Source organism: Erythrolamprus reginae, chromosome 9 (genome assembly GCF_031021105.1).
Source record: "Erythrolamprus reginae isolate rEryReg1 chromosome 9, rEryReg1.hap1, whole genome shotgun sequence".
Taxonomy (NCBI): Eukaryota; Metazoa; Chordata; class Lepidosauria; order Squamata; family Dipsadidae; genus Erythrolamprus; species Erythrolamprus reginae.
Window position 1 is genome coordinate 23,639,795 of NC_091958.1, and position 24,473 is coordinate 23,664,267.

Sequence of the window (24,473 nt, forward strand, 5' to 3'; positions counted from 1 at the left end):
CTGGTAGAATAAGGTATTCTGTTACGCGCAGAGGAATACTATCCGATGGTATCGTACAGTGTATTTCAAGCACAACAGGGGAGATCATGATTATCCTAATCATAATAAGAGGATCTTGTAATCAAGTAGGGTGGGTTTTGAAAAGAAACGATCCGCAGCCAAATGAGAGGGGATCCCAAATCATCTGCCAAATAGACTTACTTTAAAACTTAAAGATATAGAGGAGTGTGATTACTATAAAATTTGGGGAAAGTTTTATGAATGGTTGGAAACTAAAAATAATTGAGAAGTATTTTCTTTTACTTACTTTTGAAGAAATACATGATGATGTAATTTTAATTTATTAAAGACCCAGATGACGAAATAAGGACTGGTGGCAGCATTGGATAAGGAGTTAACACAGAGATGAAAGGATTAAATTAGATATTGAGTTAAAATGTTAAGATGTTTATGTTTTATTATAAATAGAAAAAGGGAATACATAAGGGACTGGATTTTATAATATTGTTATTTGTAGATGACATATATCTCATGTGTGGTTAATTTTAATTAACTTAGCAAAGAAGAGGATAAAAAGTGCATATTGAAAGTATTATTAGCACTTTTCTCTCTCTCTGAATGTTTAACATATTTAAGAAATATTATCAATTATTATTTTAAGCATTGATTCTGTGTTTTTATTGTTCGTGTTGTTTTATTGTATGCTGAACAGAAAATAAAGAAAATTTTTATACCCAAACCCTCTTCCAGCTTACTTTGGCATGAATCAAGTTGTAAATTGCGTCGGAAATCATCTCCTTTGGAAAGGTTCCTAGGATATCCTTCAGAAATGCTGCACATTCTGTCAACAGGAAAAAAAGAGTCAGGGACGATATTTCATGTGTTCACGTTCACAAAGCTTCCCTCCCTCAGTCCTTTTCATGCAGTCTTTGGTTGAGTGTGGCTTTTTCCCAAGGGGATTTCCTGCGTATTGCAGCCGGCAAGATAATCTTTCTCTGTGTAAAGCTTCGGTAATCTCACACTACTAACCAGAGCACACAAAACTTTCGTTAGGCCAATCCTTGAATACCGCTCATCTGTCTGGAAACCACAACGCATTTCAGACATACAGTAAATACATTAGAATACATTAGAACCAGCGAATGCTGGTTGGGGTATTCTGGGAATTGAAGTCCAGATATCTTCAAGTTGCCAAGGTTGGGAAACACTGCATTAGAAAGTGTCCAGAGATACTTTATGAGAAAAGCTCTCCACCCCTCTACTCACAACAGAATATCTTAACACAACGAGACTTGAAATCCTAGGTTTAGAAAGCTTAGAACTATGTCGCTTTAAACACGATCTAAACATAGCCTACAAAAATAATCTGCTACAAGGTCCTTCCTGTCAACGACTACTTCAGCTTCAACTACAGCAACATACGAGCACACAACAAATACAAACGTAAAGTAAACCGCTCTAAACTTGACTGCAGGATATACGATTTTAGTAACCGAGTAGTTGATGCATGGAACTCACTATCAGACTCTGTAGTAACACCTAACCCCAAATCTTTACCCTTAAGACCAGGGGTCCCCAAACATTTTACACAGGGGGCCAGTTCACTGTCCCTCGGACTGTTGGAGGGCCGGACTATAAAAAAAAACTATGAACAAATCCCTATGCACACTGCACATACCTTGTTTTAAAGTAAAAAAGAAAATGGGAACGTACTATTTAGAGGGGGGAGAAGGTCTGAGATTCGTATATGCTTATGTTTTGTTTTTAATTTTCTTTTGTTGACATCAGATTGGCTATAGAAGGTTTTCTTGGCTTATGAAAAATGTATAAAGAAAGAAGGAAGCACTTTGGCATAATGGTTAATAAGTTAGAAATATAATTGGTGTTGTACTTTTTGAAGGAACATTAGGGAGGAAATTTAATTAAAAGAAAATGAATGTAACTGGATGACAAAATTAGGAAAAAACACTTTTGCAACTTTTTTGATGATTGATATTAGTTACTAACAAAATACTGCATTTTATTCAGGGAAAATTAGATGGTACACTGTGTTGCTTGAATGTATGTTGAGAGAAATTTTTTAAAAAATTACTCCCCCCCAAAACAGTCCTTCCTTCCTCTGTCCCTCCATTCATTTCATTCTTCCTTCCTTCCTTGTTCCCTCCATTTCTCCTTCCTTCCTTCCTTCCTCCTTCATTCCTCTCCACTTCTCCTTCCCTCCCTTTCTTTCCCTTTTCTTTCTTTCTCTCTCTCTTTTCCCTGTGCTCTTGTCACTCACTGGCGGGCCGGATAAATGGCCTCAGTGGGCCGCATGTGGCCCACGGGCCGTAGTTTGGGGACCTCTGCTTAAGACTGTTGACCTCTTCTGATTTCTAAGAAGTCAGTAAGGGGCATGCATAAGTGCACCAACGTGCTTTCCGTCCCGTGTCCTAATGTTTCTCATTTTACTAGTATCATGTATATAAATATTGTTATATCTTTGTACACCACCAATATATACTTGACAAAACAAACAAACAAATAAATAAAAAAAACCAGAGGTGGACTGCTACAGGTTCAGCCAGATTTGGGAAAAACCATATTTATTTATTTGGCTGATTTTTTTTTAATGCCGCCCTTCTCCTTAGACTCAGGGCGGCTTACAATATGTTAGCAATAACACTTTTTAACAGAGCCAGCCAATTGCCCCCCACAATCTGGGTCTTCATTTTACCCATCTTGGAAGGATGGAAGGCTGAGTCAACCTTGAGCTGGTGATGTGATTTGAACTGCTGGCCTGCACTCTACCTGCTGCAGCACCTCAGCTCATATTAGCTAATGTTATGGTCAGTTCGGAAACTCTCCTAAACCCCTCCCCTCCAGGAGTCACCATGTGGCCCGTTTTGGATGTGAGATAAGTGCAGGGAGCATGAGGAGGCTCAGGGAGGGTGAAGCACCCCCCACCCCCGCCTCGGTGGTGCAGGAGGCCAACAAATCAAGCATAAAAAAGGCAACTCTTTTTCAGCAGTTGAGAAGAATATTGTTAGGCCGCCCGAAGCCATCTTGGACTTGGAGACTTTGGCCTGCCACACTTTATTAGATTGTATTCTTGCTGTGGGAATTTGGGAGGAGCTGCTGCATGAGGGCTGTGGAGATGTAGCCGTAACAAATCCCTTCTAGGTTTTCAAGGTCATCCTTTGTTCAGTACCTGCCCGGAAGCTGATGGGAGTAACGGACACATTGGTATGAAGGGGACTGGTCAACATAATGAATTTGTGGGTGTGGGAACAAGGGAATGAACTTTAAACTGGGTGGAGAAATCCTAGTAGCCTTAGATTCTGGTTTCTCACACATGTGCCAACAGGGCTCTGCCAATAAATTGGAACTCCGATTTAATTTTCGATGCTATATGGAACGGAATCCTGAGAAATATTACCTGTGGCACTGGGTCTAAATTGAAGTTCTTGATGCCAGCAGAGAAGCATGAGCTGAACTAGCCTGCTCCGATGAGGTAAGTCACTTGGTAAGCAGGCTGCTTCGATCCCTGGCCGCAGACCATTGCAGACCCCAGTTATAGCTTTAAGCAAAGGTTTTTTTCCTAGAATAAGACAAAAACAAAATCCTGTACAGAAGAACACTGCTATTATACCAGTGATGTCCAACTTTAAACCTATGGACTTCAACCCCCAGAATTCCCAGGGCTGGCTGAGGAATTCTGGGGGTTGAAGTTCACAGGTCTTAAAGTTGCCATGCTTGGATACCTCTGGCCTACAAATTTATACCGGAACACTGATATACCATACTTTTCAAAGTATAAGAGGCACCTTTTTCCTCCCTAAAAGAGGCTGAAATTTTAGGTGCGTCTTATACTCAGAATGTGGTTTTTCAGAGCTTCCCCCCCCCAACCAGGTGATAACAATCTTCCATCTTCCTACTCCCTCCAAAGAAGGTTTTTTCCAGCCCTAAGTATTTGCAGGCTTGTTTTCATTGCTACTCCCTTCAAAGATTTTTTCAGCCCTAAGCAGGGGGTAAAATAATGGGCTGAAGCTGACCAGACTAAGGATGCTACTGACCAGATGAATACCTGGTAGGTAGATAACCCCCCCCCCTTTTCCTCCGCCAAAACTAAAGTGTGTCTTATATTCTGAAAAATATGGCATATAAACGACATGAAAGGAAGTTTAAAAATAAAGCACAAGAGGGCAGCATTAAACCAAAAATCAGGCTACCGTGCTTTCTTTTTAAAGCAGTTCTTTGTAGAACTTGTACAAAGTTGCAACCAGAGATAATATTTTTGCAATTTCCATGTTAATAATCTGGCTGATTTCTAACAGACAGAACACAGAAACGCACAAGTAAAGCTATATAGGAACCTTGTCAGATGCTTGCAAAGCAAATGTGTAGCCCAAAATCTTTGTAGCAAATAATTTTTTTCTCAGCTCCAATACCTGTATATCTCAGTACACTCTTCTAGTACCAATTACAATCATTTATACATAATTCTATAATATAAAGTATAGTTCTACTGTTAATACACTTGTTTACATTAAAATATATTCTTTCCTTATCTAATCACCCATTATTTAATTCTATTATTTCACTGCTAATCATATTTTTGGAGGATGGAATTTTGATATAAATTGAAGAGAGTTAGCTAAGGGGAGTTTTTTTTAAAAAAAACCGCACACATGTCTTTGAATATTATAGTAATATTGGAGGCAGGGGGGAAAGAGTTAAAATAGAGATAGGAAATTATGATCATGATTATGGTTATGGTGGTGGTGGTGATGATGATGATGAAAGAACAAAAGGATTAGAACTGAAGGGAAATAGTAAGAGATATGTGTAAACAATGTGAAACAATGAAAATGAAATCTATTAATTAAGAGTAATAGTGTTATGTTTATTGTACTGAAATGTATAATACTCAAGACACCACACCATCCGCACATTGATACATATAATAAATATAAAATAAAAAACTTGAATTTTAAAAAAAGTAAGATTTTAAATGGGTGAGATCTTTCTGAATATGGCAGTTAACGATGGTAATGGAATCTGCCATAAGTCATAATCGTCATAAAACCGGTCACATGACTGACACAATTTTTCACAGCAGTTGTTAAGCAAACATGGTGATTGCAAATGCAAAGGATCAGCTCTTAAGCAAATACATTGTCCCTTGTTTTCTACGGGGCGCTTTGGCCGTAAAGTGGAAATAAGTCCCGCTGTTCGGCAAAACTGTTGCAAGACACAGTCAACGTGAATATTTCAAACCACCATCAATGGGTCTGGGATGCACAGTGCTCAAAGTGTGGTCATTGGGCCACAGTTCATTGGAATTGCAGATCCAAGTGGAAAGTCCCTTTTTTCAGTTAAATTGTAATATCAGATAAGAACATAAGAACCTAAGAAGAGCCATGCTGAATCAGGCAAAGCCCATCGAGTCCAGCATTCTGTGTCACCCAGTGGCCCACCAATTGTCCTTGGGGATCTTGAGCAGAAAGAGAAGGCAAGATCCTCCCTTTCCCTTGACCCCCAACAAGTGGTACTCAAGGGAATCCTGCCTGCCTTAACCAACATAGAGGCGGCACTTGGACATCCGTTTCAATAACCACTTGGCAACCATGAATCTGTCTAATCCTGCCTTGAAGCTATCAAGGCTGACAGCTGTCATGACCTCTTCTGGAAGTGACTCCCATAAACCAACGACCCTCTGGGTGAAGAAATATTTCCCTTGATTTGTCCTCACTTTCTTACCTATGAGCTTTAGGGAGTGCCCTCGTCTTAGTATTGTGTGATAGAGAAACAATTTTTCTCTATCCACTTTTTCTATCCCACGCATGATTTTATACACTTCGATCAAGTCACCCCTTAAATGCCATCTTTCAAGGCTGAAGTCAGTAATTTGTCATGAGTCAAGGCCTACACAGTATGTTCCGTTACCCAACAGCAAGAGAAGGTGAGATTCCAGTGGGGTTATCTGCAGGAAAGGACCCATTGAGAAGATTACGTTAGATTGATCATTTTATTAGATTGCTTACCTGTCAGTGGCTTTTGTCGACTTAGGAGTTCCCAACAAATCACCCCAAAACTAGACACAAACAAGGAAAAGGAAACCAGGTGTTATTTGGTAACATCCAGCATCGGGGTGCTACCGTACAGCGCACCAATACCAAAAATTGAGCTGTGCACGCAGCTTCACTTTGGCTGCAGGCAGACATGCGCTCATCCCAATGAGATTTTGGTTCTGCGCATGTGCTGGAAGCAAATTCTTGTGAGGGGATGCACACGAGTGTGATATTTCAGCAATTTTTTGCTTCTGCGCATGCGCAGAAGCAAAAAAATCACTGAAATCTCACACTCGTACGCATCATATGCAGAAGCAACATCTTGGTGGGAAGCATGCATGCACCCACAGCTGAAGTAAAGCTGCACGCGCAGCGCACCAGCAGCAACAGATTCAGCAATCCACCCCAGTAACATCTCTTATCTAAATATTTTCCCCAGCCCAATACACTGGAAGTCAAATGACTCCCTAGCATTCCTTGATGATGATGATAATAATAATAATAATAATAATAATAATAATAATAATAATATATTAGACTTGTATGCTGCCCCTCTCTGTTGACTTGGGGCGGCTCACAACAACAATAAAAACAATATAGGTACAAATCTAATAATTAAAACTATGACTAAAACCCATTATCTTAAAAAAAAAAAGGTATTAGTTATCAGAGAGCACCAAAGACCCTTTATTTCAACCCTGAGCTACAAATAAACAACAACAGTTTCCAAATGTTACAGAAGCTGAGAATTCTTGGATTAAACCAAGCCTGTTTTGATTCAAAATCTGAGTGTACAATGCAGTACAAAATATGAAATATGAAATAGGACCCCATCAAAAGATTATTTGACAAAACCATTACCTGGTATTAAAATATATTGTTAATATTAAGATATAGAATGCTTTGTATAATTTAAGATGTGTATTCTTTTTTAAAACTGGCGTATGCAAAGAATTTAATAGAGCCATAATAGAATGTTACCATAGTTAGAACTGTTTTTTTAATAGGATACGCTGCAAACACGTCCAAACACTGTTTGGTTTTTTGTTCTATGTTTTTTTTGTTTTTGTTTTTTGTTTTCTTAATGTAATTGTATTGATTTATGTATTGTGTATATATATATATATATTATATATATATATATATATATATATATGTTTTCGTAAATTTTCACGGGTATATGTATGTAGATTGTTCTGAGTTCGGGTTTTGCCCTGTGTAATGTTTTGCATGTCTATGCGACGTTTCGGTGAAATCACATTGCAAAAACACAAAGATTGGAACTCCAGCCTGATGATGGTGAATGTGATTTCACCGAAAGCTCGCATAGACATGCAAAACATTACACAGGGCAAAACCCGAACTCAGAACAATCTACATATATATATATATATATATATATATATGTATATAAATAAAATTTTCTATTAATGTAAAATTATCCAAAAAAAAGATTAAATTCCTGGCCAATCTGTTGCTTTTGAAGAAGCCATAAATAAGACACAGAAATAACTCTCCTGCTCTTGTTATTCCACAAATAATTAAAACATTCCTTCTCTATTTCCATCCTGCTACACCTCCCACGCCTCCAAACCGAGTTTTCCTCACAGCTGGGACACAGCAATCAATAACAGCATCTTGATGAAGAAGAATTGGTTCCCCAAAAAACTCATTAGTCCATTGCTAGGAGTCCATTTTGAAATGTAATACAAGCTTTCTATGAAAAGTAAAGAAGCAACTTGGTTGGGCTCCTTAGACAGACAACCCACCACATTTGGAAGGCTCCAGGTTAGTTAACCCTGACATACAGTCGAGCCATTGCTTCACCTTGACAAACAATGCCCTGAGATTCTTTTTTTAAAAAAAGAAAGACTCACCTATAAACATCTCCTTCTTGTGAGAATTGACCTCCCTGAAGTATTTCAGGAGACAGGTAGAGCAAATCCCAGCAACTGCCATCGTTACAGTTCTGCAAAGCTGCACTCAACTGCTGTTTCCTCCACGTGGGTTGGCCAAAATCTGAGATCTGCAAAATAGGATTAGATTTACATCTAGATCTAGATGTTAGATGTTAAAGGTTAGATGTTAAAGGTTAGATGTCAGGCATTAGATGTTAAAGATTGGATTGGATTGGATTGGATTGGATTGGATTGGATTGGATTAGATTAGATTAGATTAGATTAGATTTTGGGATTGGGATTGGGGTGTGTTTTGGGGTGGATAAACCAACATTTGTTTTTGATTTAAGAATGGTAGCTTATTTGAAGAAACAAGCTGAAGTATTACTTGGTCTGTTGTATGAATGATTGGGTGGTTCAGGGTGGGGAATGTTTGGGGGATTGTTATGTGGGTTGGGCCTGGTCGTTAGGCGTCATGTGAATTTCGTTGTATGGGGATACTGCGTTTGTTTGTTTGTTTATTATCACATGACCACAGGGAAACCAACAGTCCTAAATGTGAAAAATGGTTATAAGTTATTTTTTCCCCAGTGCCATTGTAACTTTGAAAGGTTAATAAGCGAACTGGACTACATATAGTTGAGGACTATGTATAGTTCAGGAAGAGTCCTGGGTACAATTAAAGTTTTGTTCTGATAGCAAGTCAAAAGGAAGGGAAGAGGGGACGGGGAAGACATGTTTGAAAAGCCTACCTTAGCTCTGTATTCAAGATCTAACAGCACATTGGAAGGTTTGAGATGGTGGTGAAGGATGGAAGGCTCCAAACTGTGAAGATAGTTTAGACCGGTGGCAACATCTGACAGGATCCTTATGCTCAAAGGAACAGGCAGATCTGGATAGAGTTCACGCTGGGGGGAAGGCGAAAAAAGTCTTTATTGAATACACCGTTTTTCAAAACATTGATTTAACATGTGGGCCACATTTCCATATTAATTAGAGATTAGGAGGGAAATCCTGAGCACCTTTTTCTGCTAGTGAAGATGGATAATACTGGACACAAAACGATTCAACTCCTACCCTCAAAATGGTGCTACAGAGCACTGCACACCAGAACAATAGTTTTTCTCCGAAGGCCATCACTCTGCTAAACAAATAATTCCCTCAACACTGCCAAACTATTCAGGCTGCACTACTATTAATCTTCTCTTCATTCCCATCATCCATTTCCTCCCACAAATGACTATATAATGGTAACTTTGTGGCTTCTAACCAGTCGATTTAAATTGACTGGCTCCTAATATTATTTGATTACTTATTTGTAGCCTATGACAATCAATAAGTGTTGTACCTTATGATTCTTGATGAACATATATTTTCTTTTGTGTACACTGAGAGCATATGCACCAAGACAAATTCTTTGAGTACCCAATCACACTTTGCCAATAAAATTCTATTCTATTCTATTCTATTCTTTCCATTCCACAAATTAACCCAGAATGTTTCGCCTTGTGTGAGAAACTGGTTTGGTATAGCCTTTGCAAGCTAAGATGATAACCCAACATTTGTTTTTGATTTAAGAATGGTAGCTTATTTGAAGAAACAAACTGAAGTCCAATTACGGTGTGCTAAGATAACGGATCTATGTCTGTCCTATTCCAAGAACTTGTCTTCTGGGCAACAGCACCTTATTTGACCCTCTTTATGCTTCATTGCCAGGCTCCTAAAATCAGGAAAGGGATGTGGTGCTTCTTCCGAGTGGATTTCTTTATTATTCCACCCCTGTAGACAGAATCTTGCCAAGCTGAAGCATGCTGCTCTCTACAATAAGCCTATATTCTGGGAACTGTTTGGGAGGAGCTGTCTTCACCCTCTTTCTCTCACACAAACTATCTGAACTGAGTTGCCTCTTACTTCCCTGGAATGCAGCCCCTCCCTCCTGGGAATCCAGCTGCTCTTACTCCACTCCATCGCGCCCCTCTAAAGGAGAGCCAGCCAAGGGGATTTTTTTTCTCTTGCCTTCTCTGACTTACGTCGTGAATGAGCAAAGAGAGGGATCCATTGTGCATCCACGTCGTTGCAACCCCCAGGAAACCTTGGAACTGGCAAATGCCCGAAAGCGGCAAGAGATGGTTGCATTGTAAATGATGCGTGTTTGCTGCTTCTTGAAGCAGGGCCTTGAAGTCTCTGCAAGGGAGGGAAAGATCGGCATGTCAGACTGTTGCAACAGAACAAGACAACGTTATTTGTTACCTCTGAATGATCTATCAGGGTGTGCTTCCATCCCCCCCACCACACACACTCACTTTGATTATAGCTGTAGTGACAGGAGGGACCCTGTCCCTTTGTGCATCAGTTATTAGGTCCCCTTGTTCCATGCCATCTGGATGGAATGGAATGGGATGGAATGGAATGGAATGGAATAGAATAATAAAGAGGAATGGAATGGAATGGAATTGGAATTGGAATTGGAGTGGAATGGGATGGGATGGGATAGATCAGAATAAGAATAGAATAGAGTGGAGTGGAGTGGAGTGGAGTGGAATGGGATAGAATAGAATAGATTAGAATAGAATAGAATAATAAAGAGGAATGGAATGGCATTGGAATTGGAATTGGAGTGGAATGGGATGGGATGGGATAGGATAGAACAGAATAAAACTAGAATAGAATGGAATGGAGTGGAGTGGAATGGAATAGAATAGAATAATAAAGAGGAATAGAATGGAATGGAATGGAATGGAACTGGAACTGGAATTGGAGTAGAATGGGATGGGATAGGATAGAACAGAATAAAACTAGAATAGAATAGAATGGAGTGGAGTGGAGTGGAATGGAGTGGAATGGAATGGAATAGAATAGAATAGAGTAGAGTAGAGTAGAGTAGAGTAGAGTAGAGTAGAGTAGAGTAGAGTAGAGTAGAGTAGAGTAGAATAGAATAGAATAGAATAATAAAGAGGAATGGAATGGAATGAAATGGAACTGGAACTGGAACTGGAACTGGAGTGGAATGGGATGGGATAGGATAGAACAGAATAAAACTAGAATAGAATAGAATGGAATGGAGTGGAGTGGAATGGAATGGAATGGAATAGAATAGAGTAGAATAGAGTAGAATAGAATAGAGTAGAATAGAATAGAATAGAATAATAAAGAGGAATGGAATGGAATGGAATGGAATGGAACTGGAACTGGAACTGGAGTGGAATGGGATGGGATAGGATAGAACAGAATAAAACTAGAATAGAATGGAATGGAGTGGAGTGGAATGGAATGGAATAGAATAGAATAATAAAGAGGAATAGAATGGAATGGAATGGAATGGAACTGGAACTGGAATTGGAGTAGAATGGGATGGGATAGGATAGAACAGAATAAAACTAGAATAGAATAGAATGGAGTGGAGTGGAGTGGAATGGAGTGGAATGGAATGGAATAGAATAGAATAGAGTAGAGTAGAGTAGAGTAGAGTAGAGTAGAATAGAATAGAATAGAATAGAATAATAAAGAGGAATGGAATGGAATGAAATGGAACTGGAACTGGAACTGGAACTGGAGTGGAATGGGATGGGATAGGATAGAACAGAATAAAACTAGAATAGAATAGAATGGAATGGAGTGGAGTGGAGTGGAATGGAATGGAATGGAATAGAATAGAGTAGAATAGAGTAGAATAGAATAGAGTAGAATAGAATAGAATAGAATAGAATAGAATAATAAAGAGGAATGGAATGGAATGGAATGGAATGGAACTGGAACTGGAACTGGAGTGGAATGGGATGGGATAGGATAGAACAGAATAAAACTAGAATAGAATAGAGTGGAGTGGAGTGGAGTGGAATAGAATAGAATAGAATAGAATACTTAATGATCATCTTGGGAACAAATAAGCAATCAGGAAACAATATTAATTGATTCTATCAAAATGGTAAGAATACAAGCAACACGTTATAATCATACAGTCATAGGTGGGAGGAGATGGGTGATAGGATAAGATAACTTTGAACTGTCACTGAATGAGTGGTCCTTAACCAAGGACTATAGTAACTTTTTTTCTGTCTCTTTGGAAGGAGGATTTGCATGAGGATAAAAAATTCAGTCAAGATGGTATGCACAACACAACGCACATGAAAGAGGAACAGGGTTTCAATCACATTGTGGACAACATATTGAGTTTCCTTCTTTAATTTTTTTTTAAAAAAAATATTTCATGGGGAAAGCACAAATGGTGTCTCCGACCACCACCAATTATGCAGTTGAGTTTGGGGAAATAGCAAGAATCGGCACATCCAAAGTACAACGAATGAGCTTCATTGGTAGGAGAAGGACAGGAAAAGCTGGGAGGTGGAGTTAAATGAGTCATCAACCTAGAGTTGTTAGGTTGCCACAAACATCCCAAGTCCAATCCTTCTTGAATTCCATTAACTCATATTGTTCTGCTGTCACCCCTGTTCAATAAAAGGTTCCTTTTGAAATGCCATGTTTCAAGAGTCTTTACTTTCTTGAATAAGGCTGGATCTTACACGTATGGAGGTGTGATTGGTGGTAGAGAAATATGATAAATAAAAAAAATAAAAATAAATAAATAAAATGCATAAAATAAAATAAAAAATAAACAAACGAAACAAACGAAACAAACGAAACAAACGAAACAAACGAAACAAACGAAACAAACGAAACAAACGAAACAAACGAAACAAACGAAACAAACGAAACAAACGAAACAAACGAAACAAACGAAACAAACGAAACAAACGAAACAAACGAAACAAACGAAACAAACGAAACAAACGAAACAAACGAAACAAACGAAACAAACGAAACAAACGAAACAAACGAAACAAACGAAACAAACGAAACAAACGAAACAAACGAAACAAACGAAACAAACGAAACAAACGAAACAAACGAAACAAACGAAACAAACGAAACAAACAAAACAAACAAAACAAACAAAACAAACAAAACAAACAAAACAAACAAAACAAACAAAACAAACAAAACAAACAAAACAAACAAAACAAACAAAACAAACAAAACAAACAAAACAAACAAAACAAACAAAACAAACAAAACAAACAAAACAAACAAAACAAACAAAACAAACAAAACAAACAAAACAAACAAAACAAACAAAACAAACAAAACAAACAAAACAAACAAAACAAACAAAACAAACAAAACAAACAAAACAAACAAAACAAACAAAACAAACAAAACAAAACAAACAAAACAAACAAAACAAACAAAACAAACAAAACAAACAAAACAAACAAAACAAACAAAACAAACAAAATAAAAAATAAATAAAATAAATAAATAAAATGCATAAAATGCATAAAATAAATAATGAATAAAATGAATAAAATGAATAAAATGAATAAAATGAATAAAATGAATAAAATGAATAAAATAAATAAAATAAATAAAATAAATAAAATAAATAAAATAAATAAAATAAATAAAATAAATAAAATAAATAAAATAAATAAAATAAATAAAATAAATAAAATAAATAAATAAAATAATAAATAAAGCATGGAAAGACAAAGCATTACATGGCCAGCATATTTTTTTTCAAAAGAAAATAAACGGATAGGAACTTAGCAATGGCTAAGAACAGGAAAGTTGAAGAAAGAGATGGAGGGGCTAATTCTGCACAAGAACCTTAAAAACAAATGCATACAGAGCTGGGAAGACAACAACAGAGTAGAAATGCTGCCTCTTCAAAGAAGCTGAAGAACTGGCTATTGCCAGAAGATCGCACAGACTGACTGCAAACAATGGCCTGATAAAGTAGCAACAATTCTGCACTGCAAGAAATACTGTTTGCCTGTAGGCAAGAACTGGTGGGACCAGAAACTAGATAACAGTAATATAAAACAAACAAGCTAAAGTGCTCTGGGGTTTTAGAATTCACACAGACAGGCACCTGCTGCTCAAGACCCCATACTTAACAATTGCCAATAAGGAGGCGGCAAAAAAGTCTGGGCAATGAAAGTGACAGATAACGGAATAGAAGAAAAGGAACTAGAGAAGATAGCAAAATGCAAAGACCTGCAAATAGAAATAGAATGACTGCGGCAAAATAAAACAAAGGTAGTTTCAATAGTCATAGACAGTGGTAGGCAGCAGCCGGTGACTTCAGGTGCTGCATCCCAGTAGGAAATTCCAGGATGCGTGCGTAGTTGCGTGCCTCCAATGTAGCCCTGTGCGAGATTTGGCATGCGCAGAAGCAAAAATATCAGTGAAAATCACCAAAATCTTACTCTCGCGCGCTCTTCACGCGAGATTTTGCTTGTTGCACATGCACAGAAACATCATGCCATCGGTCACGCGCATGCCCATGACAGCATCCGAGGGTGCTCCGGTAGGAGACAAGATGAGCGCCCCTTCACTGCTCATAGATACCTTGGGTGCAATCCCAAAACAACTGGAGCAACACAGGAACATAACTGGCAATGACAAATTTAGCATTAGTCAATTGCGATTGGCAGCTTTACTCGGAACAGCTTACATGCTGCAATGATAACTCTAACACCTTTGCCAGTTGCTTGGGAAAGACTCGACAGGTGGACAACAATGCCAAATCTAGTCTGAACATCGTGACTGTGCAATGAATGGCAATAAACAAATCAACCAACCTTTCTCCTGCCCTCTGGCTGCTCAAAAGCTTCACGGAGACGTCTGTGCCCCAAGCCATGTGGAAGGCTTTCAGCGAGATGCCAAAGCCTGTCCGACTCAGGGAAATGTTCTCGAGATCTTCCTGGGAAATGATGGGCACCAGCTTGGACATTTTAGGAGGTTTGTCCGGGATAACTGAAAAAGAAGCAAAACCGTTATAAAAAGAAAAAAGAAGAGAAAAAAACTAAAATCACAATGAACGAGTAGCCTTTATTGTGGACGCTCTCCAGCAAAATCTACAATTTGGCAACCAAATGATAAAGCCCAAATAAAAAATGTTTATATAAAGCGACAGTAAATGAAGTACAAACACAGGGTAAGAGTAGGATGATAAGAAATTGGCATAGACAGCAAAATGGGAACTGAAATATTTATGTGCTGTTAAGATCTTAAAACTCAAGACTCAGCAACAAAAGTCACAGACACAAGGTCTAGTCGTGACTGGCTGTTCAGTCATCACATCAAAAAGGGGCAATGAAAGATATATTTTAAGCTCAACATTGGGATGTCTTGCAATCATGTGTTGTAGGGCAGAGAAAATGTGGTTGCTTGCTTTTCAAAATTGGAATGCAGCCACAGAAGGTTGAAAAGGTCATTAGAAAAGCATCAAAACAGAATTGAAAAACACTGAATCCTTTTTTTTTCTTTGTTACTTCCTTTCTTCCCTCCTTCCTTCCTTCCTCCTCCTCCTCCTCCTCCTCCTCTCTCTCTTTCTTTCCTTTCTTTCAGAATATGGGTCTTTTCCTTCTGCTGTGGAGAATTTTTTTTCGGGGGGGGGGGACATTCTATTTACTGAAGATTGTCACCTCCTACAGCTGATTGTGTAAAAAACAAAAGCAGAACAAACCAACCCATTGCAGAATTTGCACAGGCTTAAGGGCATTGGAGGGCACATGGTGGCTCAGTGACTAAGATGCTGAGCTTGTCAATCAGAAGACCAGCAGTTCAGGGGTTCGAATCCCCAGTATATGTAATGGGGTGAAATAGGGAGAAATTTTCTGAGAGAGAACAATCAACCAATGAAACAGAAGTTGCCTTCAGAAGTTGTGGGAGCTTCATCACTAGAGGCTTTCAAGAGAAGACTGTATATCCAATATCTTCCTGATTACCTGCCCTTCTGAAAGAACTTTTGATGCTTTCCAGTTCTGTGCAAACACAATTCTGGCTGCTGTAATTATATGAATAATTAAATATGTGCTTTTCTTGTTATATTTCTCTGGTAGAATACCCAATACCCAACAATGTTGGATTATACATAGTAAAATCATAGGCAGTAGAAATGCTCTTATAATTTCTCATTTTTTTAAAAAAACATTCCCTAAATATCAATCATACAATCCTGAAAGTGTCAACTGAAAGTGACCGAAGTGGAAATTTTCCAAGGAAAGTTTTTATTCTGGAAACCTTTGCAGAGAACATATTTTATTCTGGAAATGTTTTCAATACGTTCTCAATGTTTCCTCATCTCTGAGCCAAAGAATGGTTACTTTTAATCTAAGACTCTATGTTATGTAATGATCGGTTTAGCATGTTGCATGAATCCAATCTGACTGGTTAGTTTTTATTAGATGTTGTTCAATGCCAATCCCCAAAATGGGTCAACTCATTAACCAAATTAAGTTTATTTATATAACATAATAAGCACTTCAGATGTAGACCAGATGGGAAGCTAAAAGTTGTCTGGACTTGGAACATAGAATACAGCGGTACCTCTACCTAAGATCGCCTCTACTTACGAACTTTTCTAGATAAGAACTGGGTGTTCAAGATTTTTTTGCCTCTTCTCAAGAACCATTTTCCACTTAAAAACCTGAGCCTCTGAAACTATAACCGGAACAGGCAGGGAGAAGCCTCCGTGGGGTCTCTCTAGGAATCTCCTGGGAGGAAACAGGGCCGGAAAATGCAGGGAGAAGCCTCCGTGGGGCTTCTCTAAGAATCTTCTGGGAGGAAACAGGGCCGGGAAATGTGGGGAGAAGCCTCCGTGGGGCCTCTCTAGGAATCTCCTGGGAGGAAACAGGGCTGGAAAAGGTGAGGAGAAGCCTCCATGGGGCCTCTCTAGGAATTTCCTGGGAGGAAACAGGGCCTCCACCCTCCCTTTTGCTTTCACATTGATTCCTATGGGAAAAATTGCTTCTTCTTACAAACTTTTCTACTTAAGAACCTGGTCAAGTTCGTAAGTAGGGGTACTACTGTACAGAATAACAGTTTTGGAAGAGGCCATGGAGGTCTTCCAATCCAACCCCCTGCTCAAGCAGGAGACTCTATACCTGTGATGGCGAACCTATGGCACACGTGCCGGAAATGACATGCGAAGCCATGTCACCTGCCACATGCGGTCCTGCCTGTTTGTCTTCCAGGTTTCTGGTGTGCATGTGCGTGAGATGATCAGCTGTTCTTTCTATGTGCTTGCAGTGCTGAAAATCAGTGAGATTATGCACACTGGCCAGCTGATTGTCGGGTGCACATGCGTGCCAGAAGCTGGAAGTTGGGCTTTTCTGGAGCATGGTCTCTTTGCATGCACGGCAGTGCTGAATAACCAGCCTGTGCATGTGCAGCAGCCAGCCAACCATCGGCCGTGCATATACACTAAAATCCAGAAATTCAACTTTTCTGGAGCGCGGCCCCACCGAGCATGCATGTGCGCAACTTTTCTGTGTGACCTTATTTCAGAAAACCCAGAAAGCCCTCTTGAAAAAGCACCTTTGGGACAACCATGACCTGGGGGGCTGAGAATCTCCACAGATATCCCATTCTTATCTCCCATCAATTTCCTCTGGCCATTAGTACTTCCAATTCTAGCAAAAAATAATCCACATACTCATTTCAACAGCCTGGTCCTTCCGATTTCCCTTGGCACTGTATCAGCAAGCCATCCGACTAATTAATAGTTCTCACCTTCAGGAAATTTCTCCTGAGGTTCAAGGTTGGACTTCAACCCTCCAAGAACTCCCCAGTTTGTATGTCGTAGCACAGCGGAATCGCAAAAGTCCAGTAATTCCTTATTCCTCCTAAGACACCTGTTTTTATCCAGCATGAATTGCTGTGAATTGCAACAGAAACCTGGCACTGGATCGTAGTGAAACTGAAGGCCTAATTATGGAAGTAAGCTCACTGTTGACAACAGAGAAGATTTTTTTTTTTAAAGTGCTGCCTGCAATGAGGAAGGAAACTCCCACCCTGGGAATTAAAGGCAGGAAGATATTCTAAAAATAGAAAGAGCCAAAGCATCATTAAGGGCATCACTCCCAAAAGCCAACCTACAAGAAGGCTTTGAGGCAAGGCGGCTGGCAGCCTTCGACTTACTTTTGTGAAAGACCCACAAAGACCAACTGACTCAATGAAACAGCTGCTCCTTTGTCGATTTACATTTTAAAGCTCAACTTGAGAGAATGCATGATTTCCTTGTTTGTCTAGTGGGGCATTCAAAGCTCTTTTTGTTCAGTTTAAGAAAGGAAGGGAATTAGCAAAGTAAATAAAAGATAGTTTAAGTATTCAGGGGGATTTTTCAGGGGATTTTTTTTTTTAGTTGTTTTGGGACTGATGAAGGGCAGCAGGGTTTACTGTTAACTCTTATCTCCTACCAGGAACAAAACAGCCGTGCAGACCACAAAGGAATGCAAACAGAGTCGCCCTTCCTGTTCAGAAAAAGTTTATTTCCTCCATCTCCACACTTTCACTTTTCCTTTCCTATCACATCAATTAAGACTTGAATCTTCAGGCAAGAAGCTGGACTACAGTGGTACAGGGATGGCCTGCTGCCCCTGTGGGGTGGGGACACAATGGGGGTAGTAGGTTTATGCACTATTTATTGAATACTTTTTTTATTGTCCTTTATTTATTTATCTATTTATTACATTTGTATGCTGCCCCTCTCCGTAGACTCGGGGCGGCTCACAACAGTAATAGAAAAAACAATGTAGAATACAAATCTAATAATTAAAACTAAAAACCCATAATTTAAAAAAAACATGCACACAACATACCATACATAAACAATATAGGCCTGGGGAAGTTATATCAGTTCCCCCATGCCTGACGACAGAGGTGGGTTTTAAGGAGTTTACAAAAGGCAAGGAGGGTGGGGGCAGTTCTAATTTCAGGGAGGAGCTGGTACCAGAGGGTCGGGGCCGACACAGAGAAGGCTCTTCCCCCTGGGTCCCGCCAGACGACATTGTTTAGTCAACAGGACCCGGAGAAGGCCAACTCTGTGGGACCTAACTGGTCGCTGGGATTCGTGCGGCAGAAGGTGGTCCCGGAGATATTCTGGTCCAATGCCATGAAGGGCTTTATAGGTCATAACCAACACTTTGAATTGTGACTGGAAATTGATCAGCAACCAATGCAGACTGAGGAGTGTTGGTGTAACATGGGCATACCTTGGGAAGCCCATGATTGCTCTCGCAGCTGCATTCTGCACGATCTGAAGTTTCCGAACACTTTTCAAAGGTAGCCCCATGTAGAGAGCGTTACAGTAGTCGAATCTTGAGGTGATGAGGGCATGAGTGATTGTGAGCAGTGAGTCCCGATCCAGGTAGGGCCGCAACTGGTGCACCAGGTGAACCTGAGCAAACGCCCCCCTCGCCACAGCTGAAAGATGTTTCTCTAATGTGAGTTGTGGATCGAGGAGGACGCCCAAGTTGCGTACCCTCTCTGAGGGGGGTCAATAATTCCCCCCCCCCCAGGGTAATGGATGGACAGATGGAATTGTCCTTGGGAGGCAGAACCCACAGCCACTCCGTCTTATCCGGGTAGAGTTTGAGTCTGTTGACACCCATCCAGACCCCAACAGCCTCCAGACACCGGCACATCACTTCCACTGCTTCGTTGAGTGGACATGGTGTGGAGATGTACAACTGGGTATCATCGGCATACTGATGATACCTCACCCCATGTCCTTCCTTCTCTAGTACCTTAGTATGACCCTTAATTACTTTTAAAATAGAAAATAATTAAATAGTAAGTTTTTACCCATAAATGCTTTAATCCTTTTAATCATGACTCCTTCTTCTTTGTGGCAACCCGTGAGATATTGGAAGACTGCTATCCTGTCTGCCCTGGTCCTTCTTTTCACTAAACTAGCCATGCCCAGTTCCTGCAACCATTCTTCATATGTTTTAGTCTCCAGTCTCCTCATCATCTTTGTTGAGCCAACAACGCTGCACCCATCATAAATACTTGCCACCAGTTGCCAAGCACCTGAGTTTTGATCGTGTAACTATTGGGATATTATGGTGGTGCGGGGATTAAGTGACATAAGTCACTTTTTCCAGTGGTTGTTGTAACTTTAAACAATGGTTAAATGAATGGTTGTAAGTCACGGACTTCATTTCTTCTTTGCCAGCCCTCGGAAGGAGGCAGTGGCCAACTATCTGTGATATCTTACGATGGACTTGTCCAGTCAACAGATCCAAAAGCACAGAGAGAGAGGAGGAGGAAGGAGGGAGGAGGAGAAGCAGCAGGAGGAGGAGATGGAAGAGGAAATTGAGGAGGAAGAGGAAAAGGAATAGGAGGAGGAGGAGGAGGAGAAGCAGGAGGAAATGGAAGAGGAAATGGAGGAGGAAGAGGAGGAGGAGAAGCAGTAGCTAGAGGAGATGGAAGAGGAAATGGAGGAGGAAGAGGAGGAGGAGAAGCAGCAGCAGGAGAAGATGGAAGAGGAAATGGAAGAAGAGGAGGAAGAGGAGATGGAGATGGAAGTAGCAGCAGGAGAAGGGGGAGAGAATTCTTTATTGGTACAAAAGAAGCTCTTAATGACTTGGCTGATCCAGCACAAACCTTAAAAATGTTGTTACAACCAGAAACACAGTTGCGCCAAGGCCAATGTAACATAACAATTAAAGCCTGTAACCATGACCGAGAAGGTCCAGATTCAAACCTCATTTAGCCATTATATCTTTGGACCATTCCTGGATGGCTTGGCAAACTTCATGAAGCTAACTTTTAAGCAGAGTTTGTGGAAGAAACCACCATGAGCACTACTGACCTAGAGAGAGAGAGAGAGAGAGAGAAGTGGGGGGACAAGCCCCCCACAAAAAATGGAAACCATAGAATCGTAGGATTTGATGGGAACTTAGAAGTTCTGGTCCAACTCCCTCCTGCCCAAGGTAAGAGTCTTCATACCATTTTAGACCAAGGCTTGTTGATCTTTCTTGAAAACCTCCAGCTATGGAGCAATTTCAGAAATAGGGGAAATCCCTAACAGTGGTGTTGAAATTTCAAGGAAAAAAAATTGTCATCCCTACATCTCTTGTGACATTTAGCGGCAGAGCAAGTTGCAAAAATACTTGAAGATGCATGGGGGCAACACTTCAAGGCACAAGTAGTCCATCCCTTAGTTACTCCCTTTTACCCCAAAAACTTTAACCTTAGATTATCTACAGTCGACCTCTCCCCATTTCTGTAAGGGACGTGCATAAGCATACCACTGTGCCTACCGTCCTTGTCCTATTGTCCTTTTTTTATCATTACTTTTTACTTATGTTACGTTTATACAAACTACTACCCTATACATGTTTGACAGACAAACAAATAAATAAATAAATAAAATTTTGCCAGCATCCTCAACCTTAAGTATCCATACCTAACCCCCAACTGAAGTAATGAAAGAGTGCAGAGATGAGCAACAAAGATGATAAAGGATCTGAATGCTAATCCATACGATGAACTGTTTAATTCGGAACAGAACTGGAAGGGAACTTGGAGGTCTTCTAGTCCAACCCCCTGCTTAGGCAGGAAACCCTACACTACTTCTGGACATATGGTTATCCAACATCTTCTTTAAAACTTCCAGTGTTGGAACATTCACAAATTCTGGAGGCCAGCTGTTCCACTGATTAACTGTTCTCATTGTCAGGAAGTTTCTCCTTAATTCAGGTTGCTTCTCTCCTTGATTAGTTTTCATCCATTGTTTCTTGTACTGCTCTCTGGTGCTTTGGAGAATAGGTTGACTACTTCTTTTTTTATGGCACCTTCTCAAATAGTAGAATTCTGACATCATGTCAGCCTGAGTATAACTAGGTATATCCAGCATTTTGAAGGGGGTCATGATAGCAATCTTTCAGAACTTATAGTACTTGAGGTGCTGTTACAGAAAACAGGGGGGGCTGATTTATACTCCAAAATACAAGAGTGGAAAGTAAGAATGGGCGGAAGTTTGTCAAAGAGAGATCCAACCTAGATGGAGGGTAAAAAAAATTCTGACAGTCAGAACAACTAACCAATGGATCAGTTTGCCTTCTGGAATTATGGTGCTCCATCACTGAAGATCTTCAAAAAATAGACTGGACAACCATTTTAATTGGATAGTGAAATGTTCCTGCCTTCAACAGAGGTTTGGACTAGAAGACCTCCAAGATCTCTTCCAGCCCTATTAGCATAGATGTTAATTAGATATTAGCAATATCTCACTGGCAACACCACACTGTAAATATCCACACTAGAAACCTTACATTGGGAACCTCACACTGGGCCCATAACCAACGTTAAAGAGTGTGGAGAGTGATCTCTGAGTAGTCAAAGATACACATACACAGAGGAAACATGGAGTTCTTGCAGATATCCAGCTGATAGCCCAGAGATGCAAGAAATGGTTCAGTAATACAATCCAAACACATTAAATGTGTAAAATATTATTTACTTTGGCAAATATCTTAGTCAAGAACAGTCCTAGTCATACACAGTTAAATCAGTCAATAACTAGATTCAACCTAGAAATAAGGAAGAACTTCCTGACGGTCAGAGCGATCAACCAGTGGAACGGCCTGCCAGTGGAGGTTGTGAACTCCCCAACTCTGGACATTTTCAAGAGGAGATTGGACTGTCATTTGGCTGGGGTGCTGTAGGATTTTCCTGCTTAAACAGGGGGCTGGACTTGATGACCTGCAAGGTCCCTTTCAACTCAAATGAATGAATAAATGAATGAATGAATGAATGAACGAATGAATGAACGAATGAATGAATGAATGAATGAATGAACAAACAAACAAACAAACAAACAAACAAACAAAACTATAAGTTTTACTTTTCAGCTTACAAATACATAAACTATCATTTGAACACACAGTTCTTACTACAGCAGTCACAGAGAAATAACAGAAATAGCAGAGAGTCAGAGGGAGAGAATCGCACCTCTGGCTCCCTCTTATGACAATCCATAACACCAACTCTTAAAGCAATAGTGTTCCAATACATTTAAGCATACATTGTTGGTTTTCATTTATATATTGCCAAACCCAACCAGTTATGTACATAGTACTAACATTCTTTGAAGCCTACATTGTGACAGACACAATGACCATTTCATCACTCGATCTCTCTCCCCCTAGACTCGGGGCGGATCACAGCATTCATAGAAAACAATGTACAATACAAATCTAATATTTAATATTTAAAAACTAAAAACCCATAATTTAAAAAACATACACACAACATACCATACATAAACTATATAGGCCTGGGGAAGATATCTCAGTTCTCCCATGCCTGAAGAGGTGGGTTTTAAGAAGTTTACAAAAGGCAAGGAGAGTGGGGGCAATCCGAATCTCCGGGGGGAGCTGGTTCCAGAGGGTCGGGGCCACCACAGGGTCTTCCCCTGTGTCCCGCCAGACGACAATGTTTAGTTGACAGGACCCAGAGAAGGTCAACTCTGTGGGACCTAACTGGTCGCTGGGATTTGTGTGGCAGAAGGCGGTCCCGGAGATATTCTGCTCTGATGCCATGAAGGGCTTTATAGGTCATAACCAACACTTTGAATTGTGACTGGAAACTGATCGGCAACCAATGCAGACTGCGGAGTGTTGGTGAAACATGGTCATACCTAGGGAAGCCATGATTGCTCTCGCAGCTGCATTCTGCATGATCAGAAGTTTCCGAACACTCTTCAAAGGTAGCGCCATGTAGAGAGTGTTACAGTTTCCTGGACCCAGCTCCGTGTCACCTCCCTGCTGGCCGAAACCAGCCAGGAGGGACACGGATCCAGTAAACAGGTGGCGGAACTCACATCTCCAATGGCCTTGTCCACTTCATCAGGTTTCACCAGATCAAACTCTTCCCAGACAGATGGACAAGTACAGGCCCCAGTCACCTCGACTGATTCATTGTCAGTCGACTCTGTTATCCAATCGGAGTCAAGGTCCGCCCGGATCTGAGTGACTTTATCAGCGAAAAATGTGTTAAAATCCTCGGCACTACTCTGCAAGGGTTCCCCAACTCCCCCCTGGTTAAGAAGGGAGCGGGTCACCCTAAACAGAGCGGCTGGGTGAGATTCCGCTGATGCAATCAAGGTGGCATGATATGTGCATCTTGCCGCCTTCAGCCCCACTTTGTAAGTCTTAATATGAGCTCTTACAAGTGTTCGATCGGATTCGGACTTACTCTTCCTGCATCGCTTCTCTAGACGTCTCCTCTGGCATTTCAACTCCCGGAGCTCCTTGTTGAACCATGGAGCTCTACGGGGTCTAGTGCTGCAGAGAGGTCGCAACGGCGTATGGGGATCTTGAGCAGAAAGAGAAGGCAAAACCCTCTCTTTCCCTTGACCCCCAACAAATGGGACCCAAGGGAATCCTGCCTGCCTCAACCAACATAGAGGCGGGACTTGGACATCCATTTCAATAACCACCAATACACTTGGCATTCATGAATCTGTCTAATCCTGCCTTGAAGCTATCCAGGCTGACAGCTGTCACAACCTCTTCTGGAAGTGAATTCCACAAACCAAGGACTCTCTGGGTTAAGAAATATTTCCCTTTATTTGTCCTCGCTTTCTTACTTATGAGCTTTAGGGAGTGCCCCCTTGTCCTAGTATTGTGTGATCTTTTTTATCCCATGCATGATTTTACACACTTTGATC

General features: G+C 40.4%; 1 protein-coding gene across 7 annotated transcripts in view; it reads right to left on the bottom strand.

Moving 5' to 3' along the window:
• The window catches only part of LOC139171947 (receptor-interacting serine/threonine-protein kinase 2-like), a 68,825-nt gene that overhangs the window by 14,816 nt on the left and 29,536 nt on the right, over positions 1 to 24,473 (bottom strand). For all 7 annotated transcript variants that reach the window (XM_070760487.1, XM_070760486.1, XM_070760484.1 and 4 more), the window contains 7 exons: positions 14,590 to 14,764; positions 9,979 to 10,132; positions 8,701 to 8,856; positions 7,928 to 8,076; positions 6,024 to 6,073; positions 3,416 to 3,577; positions 756 to 841 (listed from right to left, as the gene is read on the bottom strand). In XM_070760487.1, coding sequence (XP_070616588.1) covers positions 756 to 841; positions 3,416 to 3,577; positions 6,024 to 6,073; positions 7,928 to 8,076; positions 8,701 to 8,856; positions 9,979 to 10,132; positions 14,590 to 14,764 — 932 coding nt within the window. The remainder of the gene's footprint in view (positions 1 to 755; positions 842 to 3,415; positions 3,578 to 6,023; positions 6,074 to 7,927; positions 8,077 to 8,700; positions 8,857 to 9,978; positions 10,133 to 14,589; positions 14,765 to 24,473) is intronic.